This window comes from Mirounga angustirostris, unplaced genomic scaffold (assembly GCF_029215605.1).
Source record: "Mirounga angustirostris isolate CCGP_5_RB_7025 unplaced genomic scaffold, mMirAng1.0.hap1 SCAF_13, whole genome shotgun sequence".
NCBI lineage: Eukaryota > Metazoa > Chordata > Mammalia > Carnivora > Phocidae > Mirounga > Mirounga angustirostris.
The window spans coordinates 17,337,962-17,359,166 of NW_026991721.1; the positions used below are offsets into that span (position 1 = coordinate 17,337,962).

General features: G+C 41.4%; 1 protein-coding gene across 2 annotated transcripts in view; it reads right to left on the bottom strand.

The window, feature by feature from the left end:
- The window catches only part of HSD17B12 (hydroxysteroid 17-beta dehydrogenase 12), a 156,761-nt gene extending 137,504 nt beyond the window's left edge, over positions 1-19,257 (bottom strand). For both annotated transcript variants that reach the window (XM_054511976.2, XM_045893874.3), the window contains exon 1: positions 18,965-19,257. In XM_054511976.2, the coding sequence (XP_054367951.1) occupies positions 18,965-19,124 (160 nt within the window). In that variant the 5' untranslated portion in view covers positions 19,125-19,257. The remainder of the gene's footprint in view (positions 1-18,964) is intronic.
- Between the last annotated feature and the right edge of the window lie 1,948 nt (positions 19,258-21,205).

Below are 21,205 nucleotides of genomic sequence, written 5' to 3' on the forward strand. Positions count from 1 at the left end.
AAAACAAAAAACTTTGTTCTAAACACCACTATCTATAAAGTATCCTTAAAAAATAAGATGGAAAGTAAAGAATGATTTTTTAAAAAGTGAAAATGAACGACTCTAGGTACAGAATAACCTGAAGAATAAACACAAACAGAAACTGTCCCCTTCAACAAGAGTTATACACAGCTGAGGCGCCTGGGGGGCTCAGTCATTAAGCGTCTGTCTTCGGCTCAGGTCATGATCCCAGGGTCCTGGGATCGAGCCCTGCATCGGCCTCCCTGCTCTGTGGGGAGCCTGCTTCTCCCTCTCTCTCTGCCTGCCGCTCTGCCTACTTGTGCTCTCTTTCTGTCAAATAAATAAATAAAATCTTAAAAAAAAAAAAAGAGTATACACAGCTACTAGAGTCTCAACAAGGCATCTTCATGAAAATGCAGTGTTAAATCACTCAGTTCTTTTGCTATGACATAAATCATACGCTTGGCAAAAATACTTGTTTTTATTTTCTACGTTTGCATTATCATTTTAGAGATAAGCCAACAGGAGATGCTATTTGGCAGTTCATTCACAGCTTCCTTTTCTTTATAAACCTAAGCAATCCTAAGGGCATAGTGCAGAATAGTTTCAATATATTTAGCAAAAAGATTAGTAAAGAGACATGTAAATACTGCACTTCTAGATAAAGTCAATAAATGTACAGTTTGTAGAGGAACTTATAAAACTTCGGTCTTTTGTTGTTTTAAAATTGCTTTTGAGGGTCGCCCAGGGGCACCCGGGTGGCTCAGTCAGTTAAGCATCTGACTCTTGATTTCCGCTCGGGTCATGATCTCAGGGGTCATCAGGCTCCTCGCTCAGCGGGGGTCTGCTGGAGATTCTCTCTCTCCCTCTCCCTTTGCCCTCCCCCCACCCACACACGTGCACTCTCTCAAATAAATAAATCTTTAAAAAAAAAAAAAGACCATCTAAATATCATGTATTTTTAAACAAATTGTTATTTTAAAAGTGATTTACTAAAAAAACCCAAAAGTCCCAGCTAGGGTCTTCAACATAATTCAGTAGCAGCCAGACCCACCTCTGCCATTCTAAGAGAAGGAATTCCGTGTGCCTGATAACACAGTTGATCGCTCCCAATCCTTCTCCCTATTTATTTAAATCATCGCTACCCATAAGAGTATTCTAGGCAGAGGGATAAGTGAGTACAAAGTTTGTGCTGTAGATGTACAAAGTTTGTGCTGTAGATGCACAACGAACAGCAAGGAGGCCAGCATGGCTGGAGTGAAGAGCGAAAATTCCACTCAGGTCTGAGTTCAAATGTCACCTTAATGGGAAAATCTTGCCTAATGATCTTATGTAAATTAGCAGAATACAAACTTCCCTCCATCCTCCTCAGTTATTGTCTATTATCTACCTTGCTTCATTTTTCTTCTTAGTGCATCTCACCAACACAGACTTACCAAATATTTGTTTGCTTATTGTCCATCTTCCCCTATTCATATGCAGGCTCCATGAGAGCCAAGCTTTGCCCATTTTGTTCACTGCTATGCCCCCAGCACACTGCAAAGTATCTGACATAGCAAAGGTGATCAAATAGTCATACATGAAAGGATAATTATGGAGTATTGAAAGAGCTCAAGAATAGAGGATACAATCTCGCTGATGATCTTATCCTCCACAATATAGGTCACATGCCCAACATGAGATACAAATACCAATAAGGGACAGAAATGATAGTAACATAAAAATGTAACAAAAGAGCTGTCCATTATCAAAGAATCAAATTCTTTTATTAATCAACAATACCTTACCTAAATAAGACTAGTTCCTCAAATACTAGAATAGTCATCTTTCCAAGGCCAATGAGTGTTTTGTATATAAAAAAGGAAGGAAAAGAACACACACAGAACACACATACACACACTTGCGCACACACCTTCATTCACAGGGCAAATCTGTCTTACCAGAAGGGACAGTACCACACAAAGAAGTATAGCTTCTTTTGATAGTACACGGCCAAGTACACAGCAAATCCGTCCTGACAGAACTGAGAAGCTTGATTTCTTATTGCACTACAGTCCTTTTAGACTGGACATTGCATTACTGGTATTCAAGATAAACAATCTTTACATTCTTTTTAAATCAATATTCATACACACACATGCTCTCCTGGTTCTTGTAACAAACTCAGCATCAGTAAGGCCATATCCCCACTTGGTACACAAAGCAGAGTCCATGTCCCCAAGTTCCATATATCTTTGCTCCAGCTTTCCAGTGATCCAGACGGCACATTCCCCCCACCATTTGGACTTTAAAAATAAGGGAATTTAAATAACACTGAATCTCTAATTTTACTACCTTCCCAAACCAGGAGTATCTGAAAAAGATTTCATAATTTTTTATTTAATAATATATTAATATGGGGAAATGGTGGAGCTAAAAATTTATCACCATAATAATGAACACTATTGACTTCTTATTGGCTTTGGAATGGAGTAGAGAGAAATATGTACCAGACACAGACCCACATGTACACATGCCCACACCACCTTCACCTCTTCATACCTAGTCCTAGCCTTTTTCTTATTCCATCAAACTACATTGGGTCAAGGTCCCCAGATTATCAGGTACTCCCTAAAAATAAATAGTTACTTTAACTTGAAGTAGACTATACTAAGAATTTACTTCAGATTAACTGAAAACCCAATATTCCTGAATCATTTGTTAACAGTTCTCAAAAAGTATTGGCAATAAGACAATCTTCACACACCTACTCTCTTGGGATTTATAAACTGTAGACCTAGGCACTAAAATAATTTAAAAACCCAATACTCAGAGGTGCCTGGGTGGCTCAGTTGGTTAAGCATCCGACTCTTGGTTTTGGGTCAGGTCATGATCTCGGGGTCTGGGATGGAGCCCTGCATCAGGCTCCACACTCAGCAAGGAGCCTGCTTGAGGATTCTCTCTCTCCCTCTGCCCCTCCCCAATCTTATACACACACTCTCTCAAATAAATATCTTTGCAACAAATAAACAAATAAAAATAAAAGCCCAATATTCAATGACCGGCATAATCAGGAATGAAATTTTACTTAATGAGACCTGCAATCATACCAAAGCTGGCCTCCTTTCATCCATTTCAATTTTTGAATGAACAGCAACAGCGTCAACCATACTCAAAAGAAAATGAACAGCAACAAATTACATTCACCCAAATCTACAGGATTTCCTGTAGAAATCAGTGACAGCATCAAGTACCAGGTGCTTTCCATCTCTTTGTTCTGCAGTCCTCGGTGTGTTGGTTCTTTCCCCAATTTGTACCCACTGGTCCCAAGATGGCTGCAGGCCATCACATCCTCACCTAACACTTTTCCTTCTGCTTCTTTTTACTGAGGAGGAAAGGCTTCTCAGAAGCCCTCCCTCTAGCAGATCACCTCTCGTGTCTCCTGGCCAGAAACTGTGATACATGCCCATTCCTAAACCAACCTCCAGCAGGGGGAAAAGAATCATCACAAGAAGCTTAAGCTACCCAAGGCTGGGCCCCTGGGGCTGAGGAGGGAGCCAACCTCCCCTGAGGTATATGGTCATCAGTACTTATACAAAATTGGGATTCCTTCAACAAGCAACCAGCCACAACTGCCAACTTCCCCAAATGCTGTACTCACTCTCTACTGACCACATGGAAATCATCTCCCATTCGGTAGATCAGAATTAAATTATGAGGAGGAAAAGATTAACTCAAACTGTAACACAAACATAAACTCATAAGGTCCATTCAATATTTATTCAGTCACCTGTATTTTTTTAATGTTAAAATACTGAAAATAGGCCAATACTTCAACCCTGAGATGTGGTAGAACCTCCACCACCCCCCAACTGCCTCAAATCTACTATATGTCTTTTATTATTTTCAGGACTTAGCTCCTCCTCTCTTTTACTTCAGCTTATTTTGTTTTGTTTAAAGAAAAAGAGACCAAGCACAAGTATTGTGATGGGAAATACGGCTAAACTGGTGCCCCCTCTCCACTCTGGCAATACCACTGGAGTGCACATTTCAAAGGCATGTCTTTCCCCAAGGATTTTGGTGGCTGAAGCCAGCAACAGCCAAGTGCACGGTGGACAGAAATTCTATCAAATTAATGTTCCTCCCCACCAAGAGCCCTCAACCAGTGACTAATGGCCGTTGGTGTATAAATATCTGAGCTTCCTGGACCTGCAGGTGAGATAACTCTGAAACTGTGCTCTGCACTAGCTCTAAAGTTCTGCGGTGGGATCAGGTTCTAGTTCACCACGGTGCTTGGTAACGCCCCCATACCGGCTGTGTTCCCTTCCCTGTCTCACTCCCTACCGCTGTTTCTTGGGATCACCTTCCAAATAAACTGACTGCACCTGGATCCCTGTCCCTCAACATCTGCTTCTGGGACAACCCCAAGACAGGAATGCAAAAGGAGAGAAAAGCAAATGTTTCCAGCTGCAGTAATATTAACAAATAAATTGTCAAAAAATATTAACTCATGAATTTCAAAGAAGTAATGTATTTTGAAGCAAATATTATTAAAAGATTTGGGTTTTACATATAGTTTTAAACGTTGCTAAATTTAAAAAAATTAGATTTCAAGTACATTCTAGAAAATATTCCCTCATTTCCAAGATAATACCTTTGCTGTAGAGATCTAAAAGGTACTGCTTTGTCATCAACCTTATAATTCATAAGAATCTAGCTGAAATAAAGACGAGAACAGAAAACCTTTCACTAAAGAAAAAAGAACTCTCTAAATATCTTTAAGCCTGAGACAGGAACAGTGAGGTATTGAGTAAGAAATGATGGGAACTTATAATCACCTTTTATAATAATGCTTGTAATACAATAATGGGACTTTAAACAGTTATGTCAGGTTTGAAAGTCTTCCAATTATATCACAGTTGAAATAACACTTTGCTACCAATATTTTAACGATACTGTTAATTCACTATACCTAACTATAGCTTTGGTATATATTAAAAATAAAGTTGAAGTTTAAGGTACTTCTTTAAAACTAGCACAATTTGCGGTTAAATTAGTTTCACTTTTTTTTTTAAGATTTTATTTATTTATTTGAGAGAGAGAGAGAGCACATGAGAGGAGGGAGGGTCAGAGGGAGAAGCAGTGTCCCCGCTGAGCAGGGACCCCGAGGCGGGACTCGATCTGGGACTCCAGGATCATACCTGAGCCGAAGGCAGTCGCTTAACCAACTGAGCCACCCAGGCGCCCTAGTTTCACTTTTAATACAGAAAACCAGGGGCGCCTGGATGGCTCAGTCATTAAGCGTCTGCCTTTGGCTCGGGTCATGATTCCAGGATCCTGGGTTCAAGGCCCGCATTGGGCTCCCTGCTTTGCAGGATGCCTGCTTCTCCCTCTCCCACACCCCCTACTTGCAGGAAGCCTGCTTCTCCCTCTCCCACTCCCCCTGCTTGTGTTCCCTCCCTTGCTGTCTCTCTCTCTGTCAAATAAATAAATAAAATCTTAAAAAAAAATACAGAAACCCAGCTTACATTCACAAAGTTGTAAAAAAATTTTAAGTACATTCTAAAATTGACATATATTAGATAATCACATCAGAGGAGACTCAGGTGTTGATCACGACAAAGTGGTAACAGATCTCAAAATAAATCTCTGAAGCAATTTGAACCTCACATAAACAATTTAATCAACTCCTGGGGCAATTCTATTTCTAGATTTCTAATTGAAAATGGAAAGAGAAAAAAGGCCCAATGTCCAATAATGTGTAAAATGCTTTGTACTGTCTACAAAGAGGATTCAGAGACCCTTAACATCTCTGAAGACAGAATGGGTACCTTTAGACATATTTGAAAGGTGAAATAAACAGAGTGGATGACCAAAGATTCCACAGCTAATAAGTATCAAAGTGAGAAGGCAGAATATGAACTCAGGTCTTCTGATAAGTTCTATATACTTTCCACCATACTTCCCTGCTTTTCTGCCTAAAAGGAAACCGCAAACATTTATCGAACTAAGGCACAAGTGCTATATGGGATACACTCCATTCAAACCATTCAAAAATACTGTGTCCGTTTCCTAAAATATTACATGCTGAGGCTCCAAACTTTCCTATAGCACAACTTTATGACAACTATAAATGACTGCTGAACCAAAGGACTTCGGTAAAGAACTTAGATTATCAGACTCAGTCTGGTGCTAATCTCTTGAAAGACTGCCTGACATCCACACAGAACCTGTCAGAGATCAACCTCATTATTTCCCTCCCACAGCCTGCTCCTTCTCTGTGTTTCCAACGTCAGTGACTAGTGTCATCAGCTGCCCAGAGTCCAGACATACCGCAGTCCTCCTTGAACTATTTATGACAAAGGCTCACAACTTGAACCTCCTCTCTCTCGTCTGACTCCCATCCTCAGTCCCTGCCCCCCCACTATCTTGACACAAACCACACCACCATCACCCAATGCCTGGCTTACCACCCCTGCTGCCACCACCACCAGTCTCCTGCTTATCTATCTCCTGAGTTGCTCCCTTCACATCCATTCTCCAAAACCTCAGTTGTCCAAAATATAAATTTGATCATTACACTCAACTGCTTAAAATCTTTCAATGACTTCCCACTGCCTTTACGATAAATAAAACCCTCACCAGAGCCTAAGGTCCTTTATGACTACCGGCCCACACACCCCAACCCCCACTTCTCCAGCCTTACCTCTTGCTTCTCTCCTCCAGGATTCTCAGCCGAAATGTTCAGTCCCTCTACTCGAAGTACTCCGCTGTCCTCCAACTCCCCTCATCTGCTCATCTTTAATTCATCAGTGTAATTTGCAGAGTGGTTAACAGGAAGTTCAGGAGACAGAGTTCAAATCCTAGGTCCTCCTACACTTACTAGCTATGTGACTTTGATCAAATCGTTTGCCCTATTAATTTAGCTTTCTTTCAGTAAAATGGGGATATTAACAGGACCTCTCTTATTGGATTATGTGAGGATTAAGTAAATTCACTGAGGTATTTAGAAAAAGTATCTGGTACATGGTTAGCTTTTTTATGAATATTACATCTTATTACCATTATTAACATCATCATCTTCTTCCCTCTACTCTTTTTCTTCCATACTTTGGATTAAACGTTATTTCTTCTAGAAAACCTTCTTTAAGCCCCTGATCTAGATTAGTGCCCCCAGTACACTTTCTGGAGCTGCTTATATAATGATCTGTGACCTCTGCTAGACCAATGGAGGCAGAGGCTACGGCTTTCTTGCTTACCACTATATTCCCATACTCGGTACTGACTACGGCACACAGTCAACTAAAAGGGAAAATTCTTCTGATTAAACCTAGGACCATTTTCTTTCTTCATTATTTGGAGGACTTAACATTTTTTTAAAAAGAAAGAAAAATAATCAGAACATTTTCTCTAGTTTCTTGGCCCTTTAAGAATCATCAGTATTGGGCGCCTGGGTGGCTCAGTTGGTTAAGCGACTGCCTTCGGCTCAGGTCATGGTCCTGGAGTCCCTGGATCGAGTCCCGCATCGGGCTCCCTGCTCGGCAGGGAGTCTGCTTCGTCCTCTGACCCTATCCCCTCTCATGTGTTCTCTCTCTCTCATTCTCTCTCTCTCAAATAAATAAATAAAATATTAAAAAAAAAAAAAAAAAAAAAAAAAAGAATCATCAGTATGGGGGCGCCTGGGTGGCTCAGTTCATTAAACATCTGCCTTTGGCTCATAATCCCAGACTCCTGGGGTCAGGATGGGGCCTGCATTGGGCTCCCTGATTGGTGGGGAGTCTGCTTCTCCCTCTCCTTCTGCCCCTCCCCCGCTTGTGCTCACGCACTCACTCTCTTTCTCTCAAATAAATAAATAAAATCTTTAAAAAAAAAAATCATCAGTATGTATCACATTAATTTCACAATAAATATAATTTTTTAAAAAATCCACCCATAAAGAAAGGAGACAGACTTAAAGCTTTCTTTCCTCTAAATGTAACAAACTAAAAAAAAAAAAAAAAAAAAAATGAGGCCACCAAAAAAATAGTATCACAAACAGAAAATAAGAAAATACTCAATTCTTTCTAGTTAAGCTTCCAAAGTCTTCAGCTATCCTTCTATGGTCCTACTTAAATTAAAGCTTCTATTATTTGCATCTACCAAAAAAAATCACTCTTATTGAGATCCTACTCTCACCCAAATCTCCAATTAGTAAAGACTGGGAAATACTGGATGTGCTGCTTGTGGTTCTCATTGTATAGCAACACACTTAAGTTCCAAGTGGTTGGCGGTTTTTTTCCCCCTAATCCATTTCAAATGCAGAAACACAGAACTAGCCTAAAATAGAATCTCTATTTCACTGTCAAAATTGTAAGTAAATATTTAGTACAGAAATCACTGGGAGTTTTAACACTATTATAAATCAAGCCCTAGTACCAAGAATAGACATCCAGCTAAAAAGTCTGCACATGTTAAGTCCACTGTCTTCTTCTAGGGCTAGCTTGGCAATAGTCCGGTACTTCCTGAAAAGCGTGATCTTAAGAATCATCTAATTTGTTAAAAATACATTTGCCCATGTCCTTTTCTTAGAGATTTTGATTTAGTAGGTCTATGGTGAAGCCCTAGACTCTATATTTTTAACAAGCACATGCAGTTATTTTTATGATCCACGTGCGTTTGGATATTGCCATGGCATAAACAGACCTTTCACTTTCAGGCAACATTTGAGGAAGTCTCCAACTTCCTCCAACTAGCTCTTGTACAGGTATTCCAAACTGCCTTAAAAATCATTGTTATCAGGAATTTTGGCAGGAAAGTGGAAAGAACATGGAGCCTGGAATCCGAAAACCTAAATTCAATTTCTTCTGCCGCTGGCTGTAACCCTTCCACGAGTCACCGTACCTCCCTCTGATCCTGGCGTATTATGTAGAAATTACAAAACCAACCCTAACTTGCTTTACAGGTTGTTGTGGAAATCATATGAGAATGCTTGCAAAATCACTTTGCAAATTAAGATGTCATTACAGGAAAATTTCATTAATTCAGCCTCCTCTAATTCAGAGTGTGTGAACACCATTGTCTAACCCACTGTGTTTTTGGGTTTTTTTTTTCCTTCACATCTATAAAGAGATCATCACCTCCTTTCACATGACAGGCAATGAGAGGTATTGGAAAACACAGATAAGCAGCAGCTCCCTGTTCCCTGGCAAATTTATTAGACTGAATGTGCAAGATTAGGAAAACCTGTTTACTGTATCAGCTCTGTTTATGTGACAAGTCTGGAGGCTCAGCTATCATTAAAGCAAGCTTGGCAATATTTCTACCAGAGTTAGCTTGGTCGTGAGCAGTTAATGCCAGTCATTACAGTAAAACCAATCTGGAGAATGACTTTTCTACACACTAGAAATGTTAAGGGAGCACTAAAACTGGCATTTAAACTTCTAAAAGATACTGTAGCCTTTCCTGGCCACCTTGAGGAACACATACTAAAACAATACAATATTTCCTTGGCAATTCAGTGTCATCAACATAATCTGTATTTGGGGGATAAGCACAGCTGAGACAGTAGGTAAGAGATGTTGGATCAACTCACTTAACTTATACCACTGTATACAATGAAAAAGTTCCCCCAGTCTTAACATCTATGAAGGGGTGTACTGAGAGCATGGCATAATGGTACCTTCGATGACTAGAGGTGCATGTCATTTCTTCTAGAGGTCAGGCTCTTGTACAGGGAGGGCTGTTTTTGCCCCATGCCAGTTGCAGAGATACATACTGAAGTCTAGTTCTGCCAGCATCCTCGTTGTTACCACTGATCACCCTGACAAATCTCTTCTCCTCTATGTCAGAGCCTGCTGCTCATCACTCCCACCACTGCTTTTACTGTGGTCTACCCCAGAGGCATCCACCATTCTCTGCCCTTTGCCACTGACCGGGCTTGCCTGGCCATTCTCTAACTGGATGCATGATCTTGCAGCATATTTCCCTAATAGTCTGACTGAGATGGTCACCAACAGCCCTTGTGGTTTCTTTACTCCATCATGTTCTCTTCTGCTTCCTAATGACATTTCAATTTTCTGAAGTTTCTCACAAAACGACTAAAGTTTTGTAAAAATTATCAACCAACCGTTTTTTGCATTTCTTTCCATGAGGCAAATAAACTATATATCCAGCACTCTGTGGTTAACTTTCTAGAAGTTATTGGCCATATATATTTACCAGTCAATGGCTTTCCCACCCAAGAGATTTTCCAGGGAATTTGGTTCAATGTCTCCAACAATTCAAAAAGTCTGAAGGTTTAGAAGGCATGGGCATGTTTTATCAGGCCTTCAAAATAACCAAACTAGGCGCGCCTGGGTGGCTCAGTCGTTAAACATCTGTCTTCGGCTCAGGTCATGATCCCAGGGTCCTGGGATCGAGCCCCGCATCGGGCTCCCTGCTAAGTAGGAGGCCTGCTTCTCCCTCTCCCTCTCCCACTCCCACTGCTTGTGTTCCTGCTCTCGCTATCTCTCTCTGTCAAATAAATAAATAAAATCTTTAAAACAAAACAAAACAAAATAACCAAACTATATTTTGGTCAACAGATCCTAGAATTTATTTATTTTTTCACTAATTCACTCAACCTTACCAGTTAGCAAGGTTTTGCTGAAATTTTAATTGGAAAAGTCATTCTTAATAAAAGAAAATCTATTTCCAAGAATTTTGTAAGGATTTGGAGATAAATAATCTATATATTACCAAAATTCTATTAATATTTAAATGTTTATTAAATGTGGCAGAGTGGTTGGTTTCCTGTAACAATTTCCTAAAACCACAGATGAAGAAAGGATACCTTATTACCAGTGCTACTCAAGGACATCTTTTTGATCTCACTACATTTCACACTTTCAAACTGTTATCCTGACCCTGCTCTAATATACTAATTCTGTAACCAGTCTTTATCTAACCAGCCTTGGTTTATTTTTTTCATTTTTTTAAGTTTTTCTTTTTTTTTAAGATTTTATTTATTCATTTGAGAGAGAGTGCACGTGCACGGGGGAGAGGGAGAGGGAGAAGCAGACACCCCACCGAGCAGAGGGCCCAACATGGGGCTCAATCCCAGGACCCTGAGACTATGACCTCAGCCAAAGGCAGATGCTTAACCAGCTGCGTCACCCAGGTGCCCCTAACCAGCCTTGGTTTAATTTCAATCTCGTTTTTTAGGTGTGCGTCACTTGAAATTTTAAAACAAAAAAGAAAAAAGGTGTACACGTTTTGCAAAACAAAAGAAAAAAAATGCAAAACCAAAGCAAAACACCCCACCCCTCGCACATTCCAGGAAGGGGGAATAACCAAAGGCTCCAAGGCAGCAGTGTCAAGCATGTCCTAGGAAGTGAGTTCAAGGAAGCATGTTCAAGCAAGAAGTGAAAATGACTGGGAGGGAGGGAGAGAGAGAGAGAGGAAAACTGGGCAGAGATGAAGTCAGAGGTAAAAGAAGGCAGGAGGCAGGTGGTTGAAAGCCTTGTCAACCACAGAAAAGAATTCTGGTTTTTAATACGAACAGGATGAGAAGCCACTGGAGGGATCTGGGCAGAGGATCACATGATCCAACCTGAGCTTTTCAAGGATCACTCTGGCTGTTGTTTAAGAATCAGCTGGGGTGGTGGGGGGTGGGGGGGGGCGGGGGGCAGCAATGTGGAAGCAGAGAGACAGGAGGCTGCCATTCTATCAAAGCAAGAGATTTCAGTGGCTTACACTAGAGTGTAGAAGGAACTGGATTCTAAATATTCTTAAGTTAGAGACAATGGGATTTCCTAATAGACTGTATATGGGGTGAGAGAAGAAGAGTCAGAGATAATTCTAAGATTTTTACAAATTCAATTGAAAAGTTGCACAGAACCAAATTTTCCTAAACCTTCATATCTTAGGTCCACTAAGGGGAACCATATTTCAGGGAAGCACTTGGTCAATCTTTTCACAAAAGCAAGAAATCTTCCTCAAGTAATCACTAATTAAGTGATCTGTTCATAACTTCAAATTTCTAATCGTTTATCAGCTGAGTGAACTATATTATTCTTGGTTTCAACAATTCCTCTTCATCAAATAAGAGTAATATATACAAATAAAAAATGTCCTTCAATATTTACTTAGTATCCATAAAACACACAAAGGACTACACTAGAGCCTCATTTACGTCTCATTTCGTTGTCATAATACTCCTGAAAAGCATAAGTCCCATCTGAAAGATGAAGAAAGTTATTCTCAGAGGTTAACTATCTTTGCCCAAAGTCAAACATTTTAGCCACTAGCAAAGCTCACCCTTGCAGCTCCGACTCCAAAGCCAAAGCCAAAGCCATTATCACTATTGTTAACCAATGTAATACTCTTGAGAGGGGCGGCGCCTGGGTGGCTCAGTCGTTAAGCGTCTGCCTTTGGCTCAGGTCATGATCCCAGGGTCCTGGGATAGAGCCCTGCATCGGGCTCCCTGCTCAGCAGGAAGCCTGCTTCTCCCTCTCTCACTCCCCCTGCTTGTGTTCCCTCTCTCGCTGTGTCTCTCTCTGTCAAATAAATAAATAAAATCTTAAAAAAAAAATACTCTTGAGAGGGAGTAATTGTTCTAAATCTTAAGTTTGCTAGCCTTTCTTCCCTTCCCCGACTGGCTTCATCATTTAAATAGAAAGTAACCTCACTTAATGGTGCTAAAGATAACTTTGCGGAAACTGGACAGTCTCCCCGGAACTGCCGGAGTTGGGGTAAAGCCCTTGTTTCACTAGACAAAGTGAGTAAATAAAACAGTGTTTCCTCTGATACGGGATTTGTGGCAGGCTTCTCAACTACCACACCACGGTTTTATGGACTGACCTCAAGAAAGCAGTAACCCAGTTTCAGGGTTCATGCAACAAACCCTCTCACCCAGTCCCTGGTAAGAGTAGAACTTCCCACATCACAGTGATTAGATTTTCCCCCAGGGAGAAATGGTCTCTGAAAGATGATAACCAGGAATGGCACAGAAGTACGCTCCCATACTCCATAAAGTATGAATTTGCATTTGGGGATCTTTGGGGTTTTTTAAGGCAATTTGGACTGAGATTACCTGAATAACTTGCATTGGTCCGTCTCTGTGGCAATGCAACAATGTTGGGAAGGTCAGAGAAACAAGGAATTCTCTTTAGAGTTGCAACTCAACATCATCATCCTTCTGCTTAAAATCCCTTCAACTGTTTTCCCTGTTCCTGGAATAGATTAAATAGCCCTGCTCCCTGGCTCCTTCTCCCCACCTCCACTCTCATTTTACCTCCCGTCCATCCCTTCCTGGCTCTAGTCACTCAGGCCCTGTTTCGTGAGAGCCCTCCAATTTCCAGCCTCAGGAGCCTAACACCTACTCTTCCCTTCCCTTCACTCATTGCTCCCCCAGGGCAGCTCTTTCAGACCAATCCCGAGCTACTTGATTCCAACAGGTGCTACCTAGTCCACAATGCTTCCAGAAACACCAAGCATGTGCACATTTGGAAAGTGTGCCTTCGACTAAAAAGCAGTATGTTCCAGGGCACCTGGCTGGCTTGTTTGTTAGAGCATGTGACTCTTGATCTCACGGTCGTGAGTTCAAACTCCACATTGGGGCGTAGAGATTACAGAAAAAAATAAACGCTTAAACATCTGACTTGGCTCAGGTCATGATCTCAGGGTCCTGGTATGGGCCTGGTAGGGCTCCCTGCTTGGCGGGGAGCCTGCTTCTCCCTCTCCCTCTGCCCCTCCCCTGGGTCGTGCTCTCTCTCTTTCAAGTAAATAAAATCTTTAAAAAATAATTTAAAAATTAAAAAATAAAAGCTTAAAAAATAAAAAATAAAACAAAGCAGTATGTTCCTAAGATATAAAGGAATCCACCCCAAGTACTCATGCAGTCTATAAACCAATCACCAATGCATAAGCACATGCATATTGTAGAATGGACAACTTGGCTTCCAATCCTCATCTGCCAACTCACTAGCTATGAAACCAAAGACAAAGGAAGTCATTTACCTAAGCCTCCGTTTCTTCCTCTATACACTGGGGATAATAGGGCAGAGCTCAAAGACTGATTAAAGATAATCTACGTCAAATGCCTGGAATACTTTAAGCATTCAATAAATGGCAGCTATTAATATGACTTCTGGGCTTGCCAATTTAAATAATTAACATTTCATACATAATTCCTCAAATCATTTGATACCTCAAAGTCCAGTTAAAGAAAGGGACCTACTGCCAGTGGGCCCTGGTTACTCAAGCAGCCCTTAGCCACTGGAGGTAACTAGAACAATCCTGTGTAGTTATCCAAAGTAAAAACAGAAATTATGCACCCCACCCAATTTTGAGAATCCTTTGATTCTTGAAGCTTGGCTAAGCAAAGCCAGCTTGATGAATGGCTTTTCTACAAAAGAAGCCCACCACCCCATGACCTTTCTAAGTCTTCACTGTCATCTGAATTAGGAAAACCTTGGAATACTACAGGGCCAAATGAGTTCCATCAGCATCCAAAGCTGCAAAATCTCAGGGATCTGCTAATATAGATGTGCAGACAGCAAAATGCAGAGGTAAAGACCCTTTGGAAAATCTAAACTCACTCCACAGAATGGAGTATTATTCAGCGATAAAAAGAAAGGAAGCACTGAAACAAGCTACAATGTGGGGAACCTTGGAAACATGGTGCTAAATGAAAGCCAGTCACAAAATACTTCACATTGTAGGATACCATTTATAGGAAATATCCAGAATAGGCATACATATAAATGTATACAGAGAGACCGAAAGTAGATTCATAGTTGACTAGGGCTTCAGGGGGTGGGGGTTGGGGAGTGACAGCTAATGGGTACAGGGTTTCTTTTAAGGAAGATGAAAATGTTCCAAAATTATATTATAATGGTTGCACAACCCTGTAACTATAATAAAAATCTTGAACTGTACACTTTAATTTTTTTTTTAAAGATTTTACTTATTCATTTGAGAAGGAGAGAGAAACAGAGACAAAGAGAGCATAGCCGGGGAAGAGGGATAGGGAGAGGGAGAAGCAATCTCCCCGCTGAGCTAGGAGGACCTGGAGATCATGACCTGAGCCAAAGGAAGACACTTAACCATCTGAGCCACCCAGGCGCCCCTTGAACTGTACACTTTAAATGGGTAAATTGTATGGTATAGAAATTATATCTCAATAAAGCTATTTTTTAAATCTAACTGCTTAGTGGATCCTTTATTCTTTGCTGCCTGGAGCAATATCCTATTAAAAACTAAAAATAAGAGCTCAGAGTGCTGTCTTGGGTTTAAAGTATCTTGGCTTTAGAAGTATACTTACCTTGTCTTTCCATCTCTCACCTCCACATTATTTCAACATCAATCATTTTAGATGAATGACAATGATGGAAATTGCTCAAATAAATGCAAAATTTATCTATGCTCAAACCAAAGCCTACAGATTACATTCTTCATTGCTCCACAGTAATGACTGTTCTCTCCTTTATTTAGTATAAACTGACCACTTTTGTTAGCAATCTTCTTCTGATTACTCGCTACAGTGACCTTCAAGGAACTAAAGCTCCAGTTCCACAGGAGCTTTTTGTTCTAAGAAGTACGGGCAGTATCCAGTAACAATGACAGGCAAAACTGGCAAAACGCATCTGCCACGGACCTGGTGAAATCGGCGTAACTCACTTGAGTGGGAATGGTACTGGAGAGAACTAGGGAAAAGAGATGACTTAACTCTGGATTACAGGAAAGAGATAAACTAGGGTATGGGCCAAGTAATGCATGGTCTTAAAACCCTAACTAGATTAAAGAATACGTGGTCTGAAATATTTTTACTGATTGCAAAGCAGACCTGTTTTCATGTTTTTACAAGCTTTTGGGGGTTTGTTTGTTTTTTTTTTGTTGAGATATAATGACATACAGCATTATACTAGTTTCAGGTGTACAATGTAACGGTTTGATAGTTGGTTTTGTTGGTTTTTTTTAAGATTTTATTTATTTGACAGAGAGAGACACGGCGAGAGAGGGAACACAAGCAGGGGCAGTGAGAGAGGGAGAAGCAGGCTTCCTGCCAAGCAGGGAGCCCGATGCCGGGCTCGATCCCAGGACCCTGGGATCATGACCTGAGCCGAAGGCAGGCGCCCAACCGACTGAGCCACCCAGGCGCCCCACGATTTGATATTTGTATATATTGTGAAATGATCACCACAGTAAGTCTAGGTAACATCCATCACTATACATATTTACAGAATTTTTTTCTCGTGAATTTTCTCCTGCCCAGTGTGGGGCTTGAACTCATGACCTCAAGATCAAGGATCACATGCTCCATCGACTGAGCCAGCCAGACACCTCTTGTGATGAGAACTTTTAAGATTTTTTTTTTTTTTAAGATTTTATTTATTTATTTGACAGAGAGATAGAGAGCACAGATAGGCAGAGTGGCAGGCAGAGGGAGAGGGAGAATCAGGCTCTCCGCTGAGCAGAGAGCCCGATGCGGGGCTTGATCGCAGGGCCCTGGGATCATGACCTGAGCTGAAGGCAGATGCTTAACTGACTGAGCCACTCAGGCGCCCCAGAACTTTTAAGATTTAATCTCTCGGCAACTTTCAAATTTTCGGTAAGGTATTATTAACTATAGTTGCCATGCTGTACATTACATCCTCATGACTTATTTATTTTTCCAAGCTTTTGTTTTTAAGTTTAGAAGCACTTAAATCTGATCAATACACCAGTTACTGTGGGAAAAGACAAAAAAAAATGGGGACCCACACTCCCACTCCTTCAGATTCTAAAATCTGAGGAGAAATTAAACATACTCACATGAAGAGACTTAAGAATAACAAGAACAAAAATATATTATCAATTCAATGCACATTAATATATCATGAAGTATTTAATTGATTATGGAGAGGAAGATGTTAAATGTTAGTACTAGAAAGTAGAAAATGTCTCCCTAAAACTGCCTGCTACCACCATTTATTCAAAGAAGGCTGCACAGGATGAAGATACCAATTTTATAGGGGAGAAAACTTATTAGTGCTACTTAGACACAAAAATTAATTCTAATAATCCTAACCTCGATTGAACAAATTATCTACCTAATTTTAATCACATTTAACTCTAATTATTCAAGTGTCATCTCTGCTGCTTTGTTGTCAAATTATTTCAGTTCATCCCTCCAAATGATACAAAGAACCTGTTTAAGATGAAGTACTCTTAATTTTGTTTTTCAAAGATTCCCTGAATTTGGAGAGGTAAAGAAAATATTTTAAGATCCAGGTCACCACATGTATGTAATGTTACAAATAACAACTTGATTATTTCTCCTGCTCAAGTACTTAAAAAAGAGATTTTTCTAACAATCCAGGGTAGACTGAACTTAACAATCACAGTGTCACTTTGTGACACTATGATCCTCTGTTACATCCCAGTGTTCTGGTTCAAATTTCATTTCTAAATCTTTTAAACATTTCCTTCAATTTAGCAACTTTCCTTCCTCTGGAACAAATCTTTTCAATGATGATTTGGACCATCTGAGTTATTACACTACGGTCTATTTTAGATCGTTTAAAAAAAAGTTATTAACATGACTCTTTGCTTACAAATCACAAAACTTCATCTTGATATGTGATTTCCTAATGCACTGGAATCTTGTGTAACTATCTCAAAAGTTCACAAGCTAGTTTTCCAAATGTGACAGACAAGAACTTGGGCAAGTCAATTGTGAAATCATAAACTTTATTACAATCTAGTTGAGCACTTCACTTGTTTTTCAAGGAATATCAGAAAACACTAAGTGATTTTTAAAAATAAGTATTACAATGTGAACAGCTGCTTCACATCATGGACAGAGCTCTTACATATCCATTCCTGTAAAGATGTGTTCTCTTTACACTGCTGTCCCAAAAAGGTTTTTCCTACTAGGTTCTTTAAATGTTTTGAATGAATAAAGTGAAGAATATGGAGTTCCATTATTTGTGTACCTTAGTTGAGCCTAGTCTGAAAGCAACCCCTAACCATCCCAAAATTCAATCAAATGCTTGGAGAAGTGTACATTCAATAGTGAAATAGCAGAATAAATAATCACAGAGAACGACCACAAGCACACCACTTGATTTAAAATGAAAAAAAAAAAAAAAAAAGCCCAAAGAAAGGAAAAATACAGAAAAGCAACAAAAAAGAAAAAAAGCCAGGGCAAAACTTCCCTGCAGGTAATCTTCCCAACTTCTCCAATCTGACCCTTCTCTTCTACTTTTAAAATCCTCCAACTGAATGGAACAAGATCCGTAGGTTTAGCTTACTCTTTGGGGGAACACTTTTTCCTGTAAGTGTCCTTCTGCCAAAGTATTTCTGATTTCCGGAGAGATACCGTTTTGCAGAAGCAACAATGTTACACACCAGGCCTCCAGAAAAGTTTAAGGAGAAATTAAAAACAAAACAAAAACCTTGTAAATTACATGAACTAGGCCGTATCCAAGTAACTGGAGAGAGGCAAGTTTCCAAAAAGCAGAAAGACTTCTGTAATTCTATGTCCTCTTCGTCCATCTTCACCCCCCCCCCCAAAAGTCAACAGAATGCCCTTCCTGCTTAGCAGGGGGCCACTATTCCAATCAAGCGAAAAACCTTGTTTTAAAAACACTGAACAAGGGGCGACCCTAGGTGCGCAGAGTGTGACTGAGGAGGCAGCAAGGTGACGGACTCCCGGCCATGAATCCGGAATGACTTAAAGGACACAAGTCCCTGGGAGTTCAGGCCAGATCGCTCCACCACCCACCAAGAGGCACTTCAGATTCGCTGAGTTGGGCCAACAACGTATCTACTATTTAAGAACTCTACAAGTCCAGGCAAGCCAGCAGCCGGCTAAGGGGCCGGGCGGGTACAAGGGACGCAGGAGCCTCGGGAGGGAGAGGGGACCCGAAGAGGGGAAGGCCAGGCGCTGGGCCCGGACTTGGTCAGCACCGGCCAGACCCCGGCCTGGAGCTGCGCGAGCCGCCCCAAGAGCGAGGGGCCGGCGGCGCTGGATTGCACTCACCTGCCCATTCTCCGAGCCTGGGTCCGACCCCTGCCTCGTGACTCAAACCCCAGACCCGAAGGGCCGTGAAGAGCAAGTACGAGATGCGCAGGGCCACGTAGGCCACGGTGCCTGCGCCTACCCAGTACAAGAAGCCGGCGGCAGGAAAAGCGCTCTCCATGGCTTTCAACTAGGCCTTACTACCTTCGTGCATAGAAAAACGAATGAATGAATCCAGGAAGAGGCGCCCGCCGCGACGGTGAGGACGACACCAACAGGCGCTGCCCCTGCGCCTCTTTTGGCCTAAACCCCGCCCACGGCGCCATATCCGTGCCGCCATTGGTGATCTAGCGTTCCCGCTGTGCGTAGTGCGTCAGCCATTGGCTGACTCCAGTTTCGCTACCCCGCCCATGTCCCCTCACGCGCGCACCGGGCCCTCTCTCCGTTCTGAGCCGGCTGATCGCTTCCCTGCCAATCACACTCCAGCCCCGCCCAACGCGTCACCACGCCCCCAGGATTCCTCCAGAGGGCGGCAGGTCTCACCCCACCAAATCTCCCAGGTCTCTCATTGGCTGCAGTGGTCCTCACGACTGCGGGAGACTGCGCTCCGATTGGCCAGGGAGACCCAGCCGCGTTTGGGCTCGGGATCTAGGAGGGAATGGGGTTTGAGAAGCCACTAGTGAATGGGAACATGGTAGTAAAAAGTGGGCGTAGAGTCTTGGTTTTATTTTCACCTCTGTACTAAATACTTCTGTATCACTGTTAAATATTCTGTCATTGTTCCCATAAACTTTTCCGAATAAAGGCTTGCATCTGCCATTTCTATGTCTCCTTCACGGAGCATCTTCCCTCCAGTTACATGTACTTATTGTGGACCTTCTAAATGCTCCCTCTCGTCCTGAGCATTAAACAACAATGCTCCCAAGGTCTTGGAGTTCAAGGCAAATAACTTCATGGACTCAAATAACTGTAATACACAGTGGCATAAGAGCTGTAATGATGTAATGTAATGAGAAATAGAGGAACATAGAGGAACACAGCTTGATGAATAAGTAGTTTGGGGAAGGGACTCCATGTTTAACCGGACCTTAAAGGACAATAGAGATTTTTGTTTTACTCTCTTTGTTTAAATTTACGTTTTCGGTGGGGGTAGGTGGGGTGCGAGGGGACACAAAAGTTGTGGTCTTGGTAGAGATAAAGAAAACTACCTCAGCAAAATTCCACAAGGTAAGCATGGGAGATTGTGTAATGCAATAGAGTGCTTCACACTTCCTCTCTCATCCATCAAGAGTTTTTGTTTCCTTTTCTGGCATGGATCTGGGTTTTTATAAAACACCTAAAAGTTTTCTTAGCCAGTAGGGACTGCTGATTCAAGACTTGAGACTTTTTTAAAAGGCAGAAATTTAAGGGTAATAATTGTAAGGATCAACAGTTCAACATATCTTGAAGCTAACGTAATAATTTTATAATATTTAGTTTCGGAGCCTTATCTCTCCCTGCCCAACGCCCCCCCCCTTTTTCCACCCTCGTATCAGAATATTTAAGTATAACCCTAAGGCTGATACTGTTCTTTATAAACTGTCAACTGTCTAGCAGAATGCAGCCATGTGAGTTGAGCAGGCACATTTTGTTTTAATTGAATTTGATACCCTTGGCTGAGGCTGCCTGTCCAGTTCAATGAAATCCCACCACTTCTTTGTCTCAACATCTCCCTCTAGCCAAAGTCTTCACATGCAGTATAGCCCCAAATGCATATATCCCGATTCATCGTTGCTCACCAACTAAGGGCCCTCAAGATATTCATGCTCCTTAGAATAGGGCAGAAGGAGGAGAAGAGAGCTATTAACCAATAATACAAGGGTGCCTGCTGGCTCAGTCAGTAGAGTGGGCGACTCTTGAGGGTTGTAAGTTTGAGCCCCACATTAGATGTAGAGATTACTTACAAATAAAATCTTAGGGGCACCTGGATGGCTCAGGGGGACTCTTGATTTCGGCTTAGGTTGTGATCTCGGGTGGAGGGATGAGCCCTGTGTCAGACTGGGCGCTCAGCGGGGAGGCTGCTTAAGGATTCTCTGTCTCCCTCTGCCCCTCCCCCTGCTGGTGCATGCACGCGCTCACGCGCTCTCTCTCTCTCTCTCTAATAAATAAATAAATCTTTAAAAAATAAAATAAAATCTTAAAAAAATAAACTAATAATATGTATTTGTGTTGCATTTATATGTATGTCTATGCCCCCCAGTAGAACTTACGATTATTGGGAAC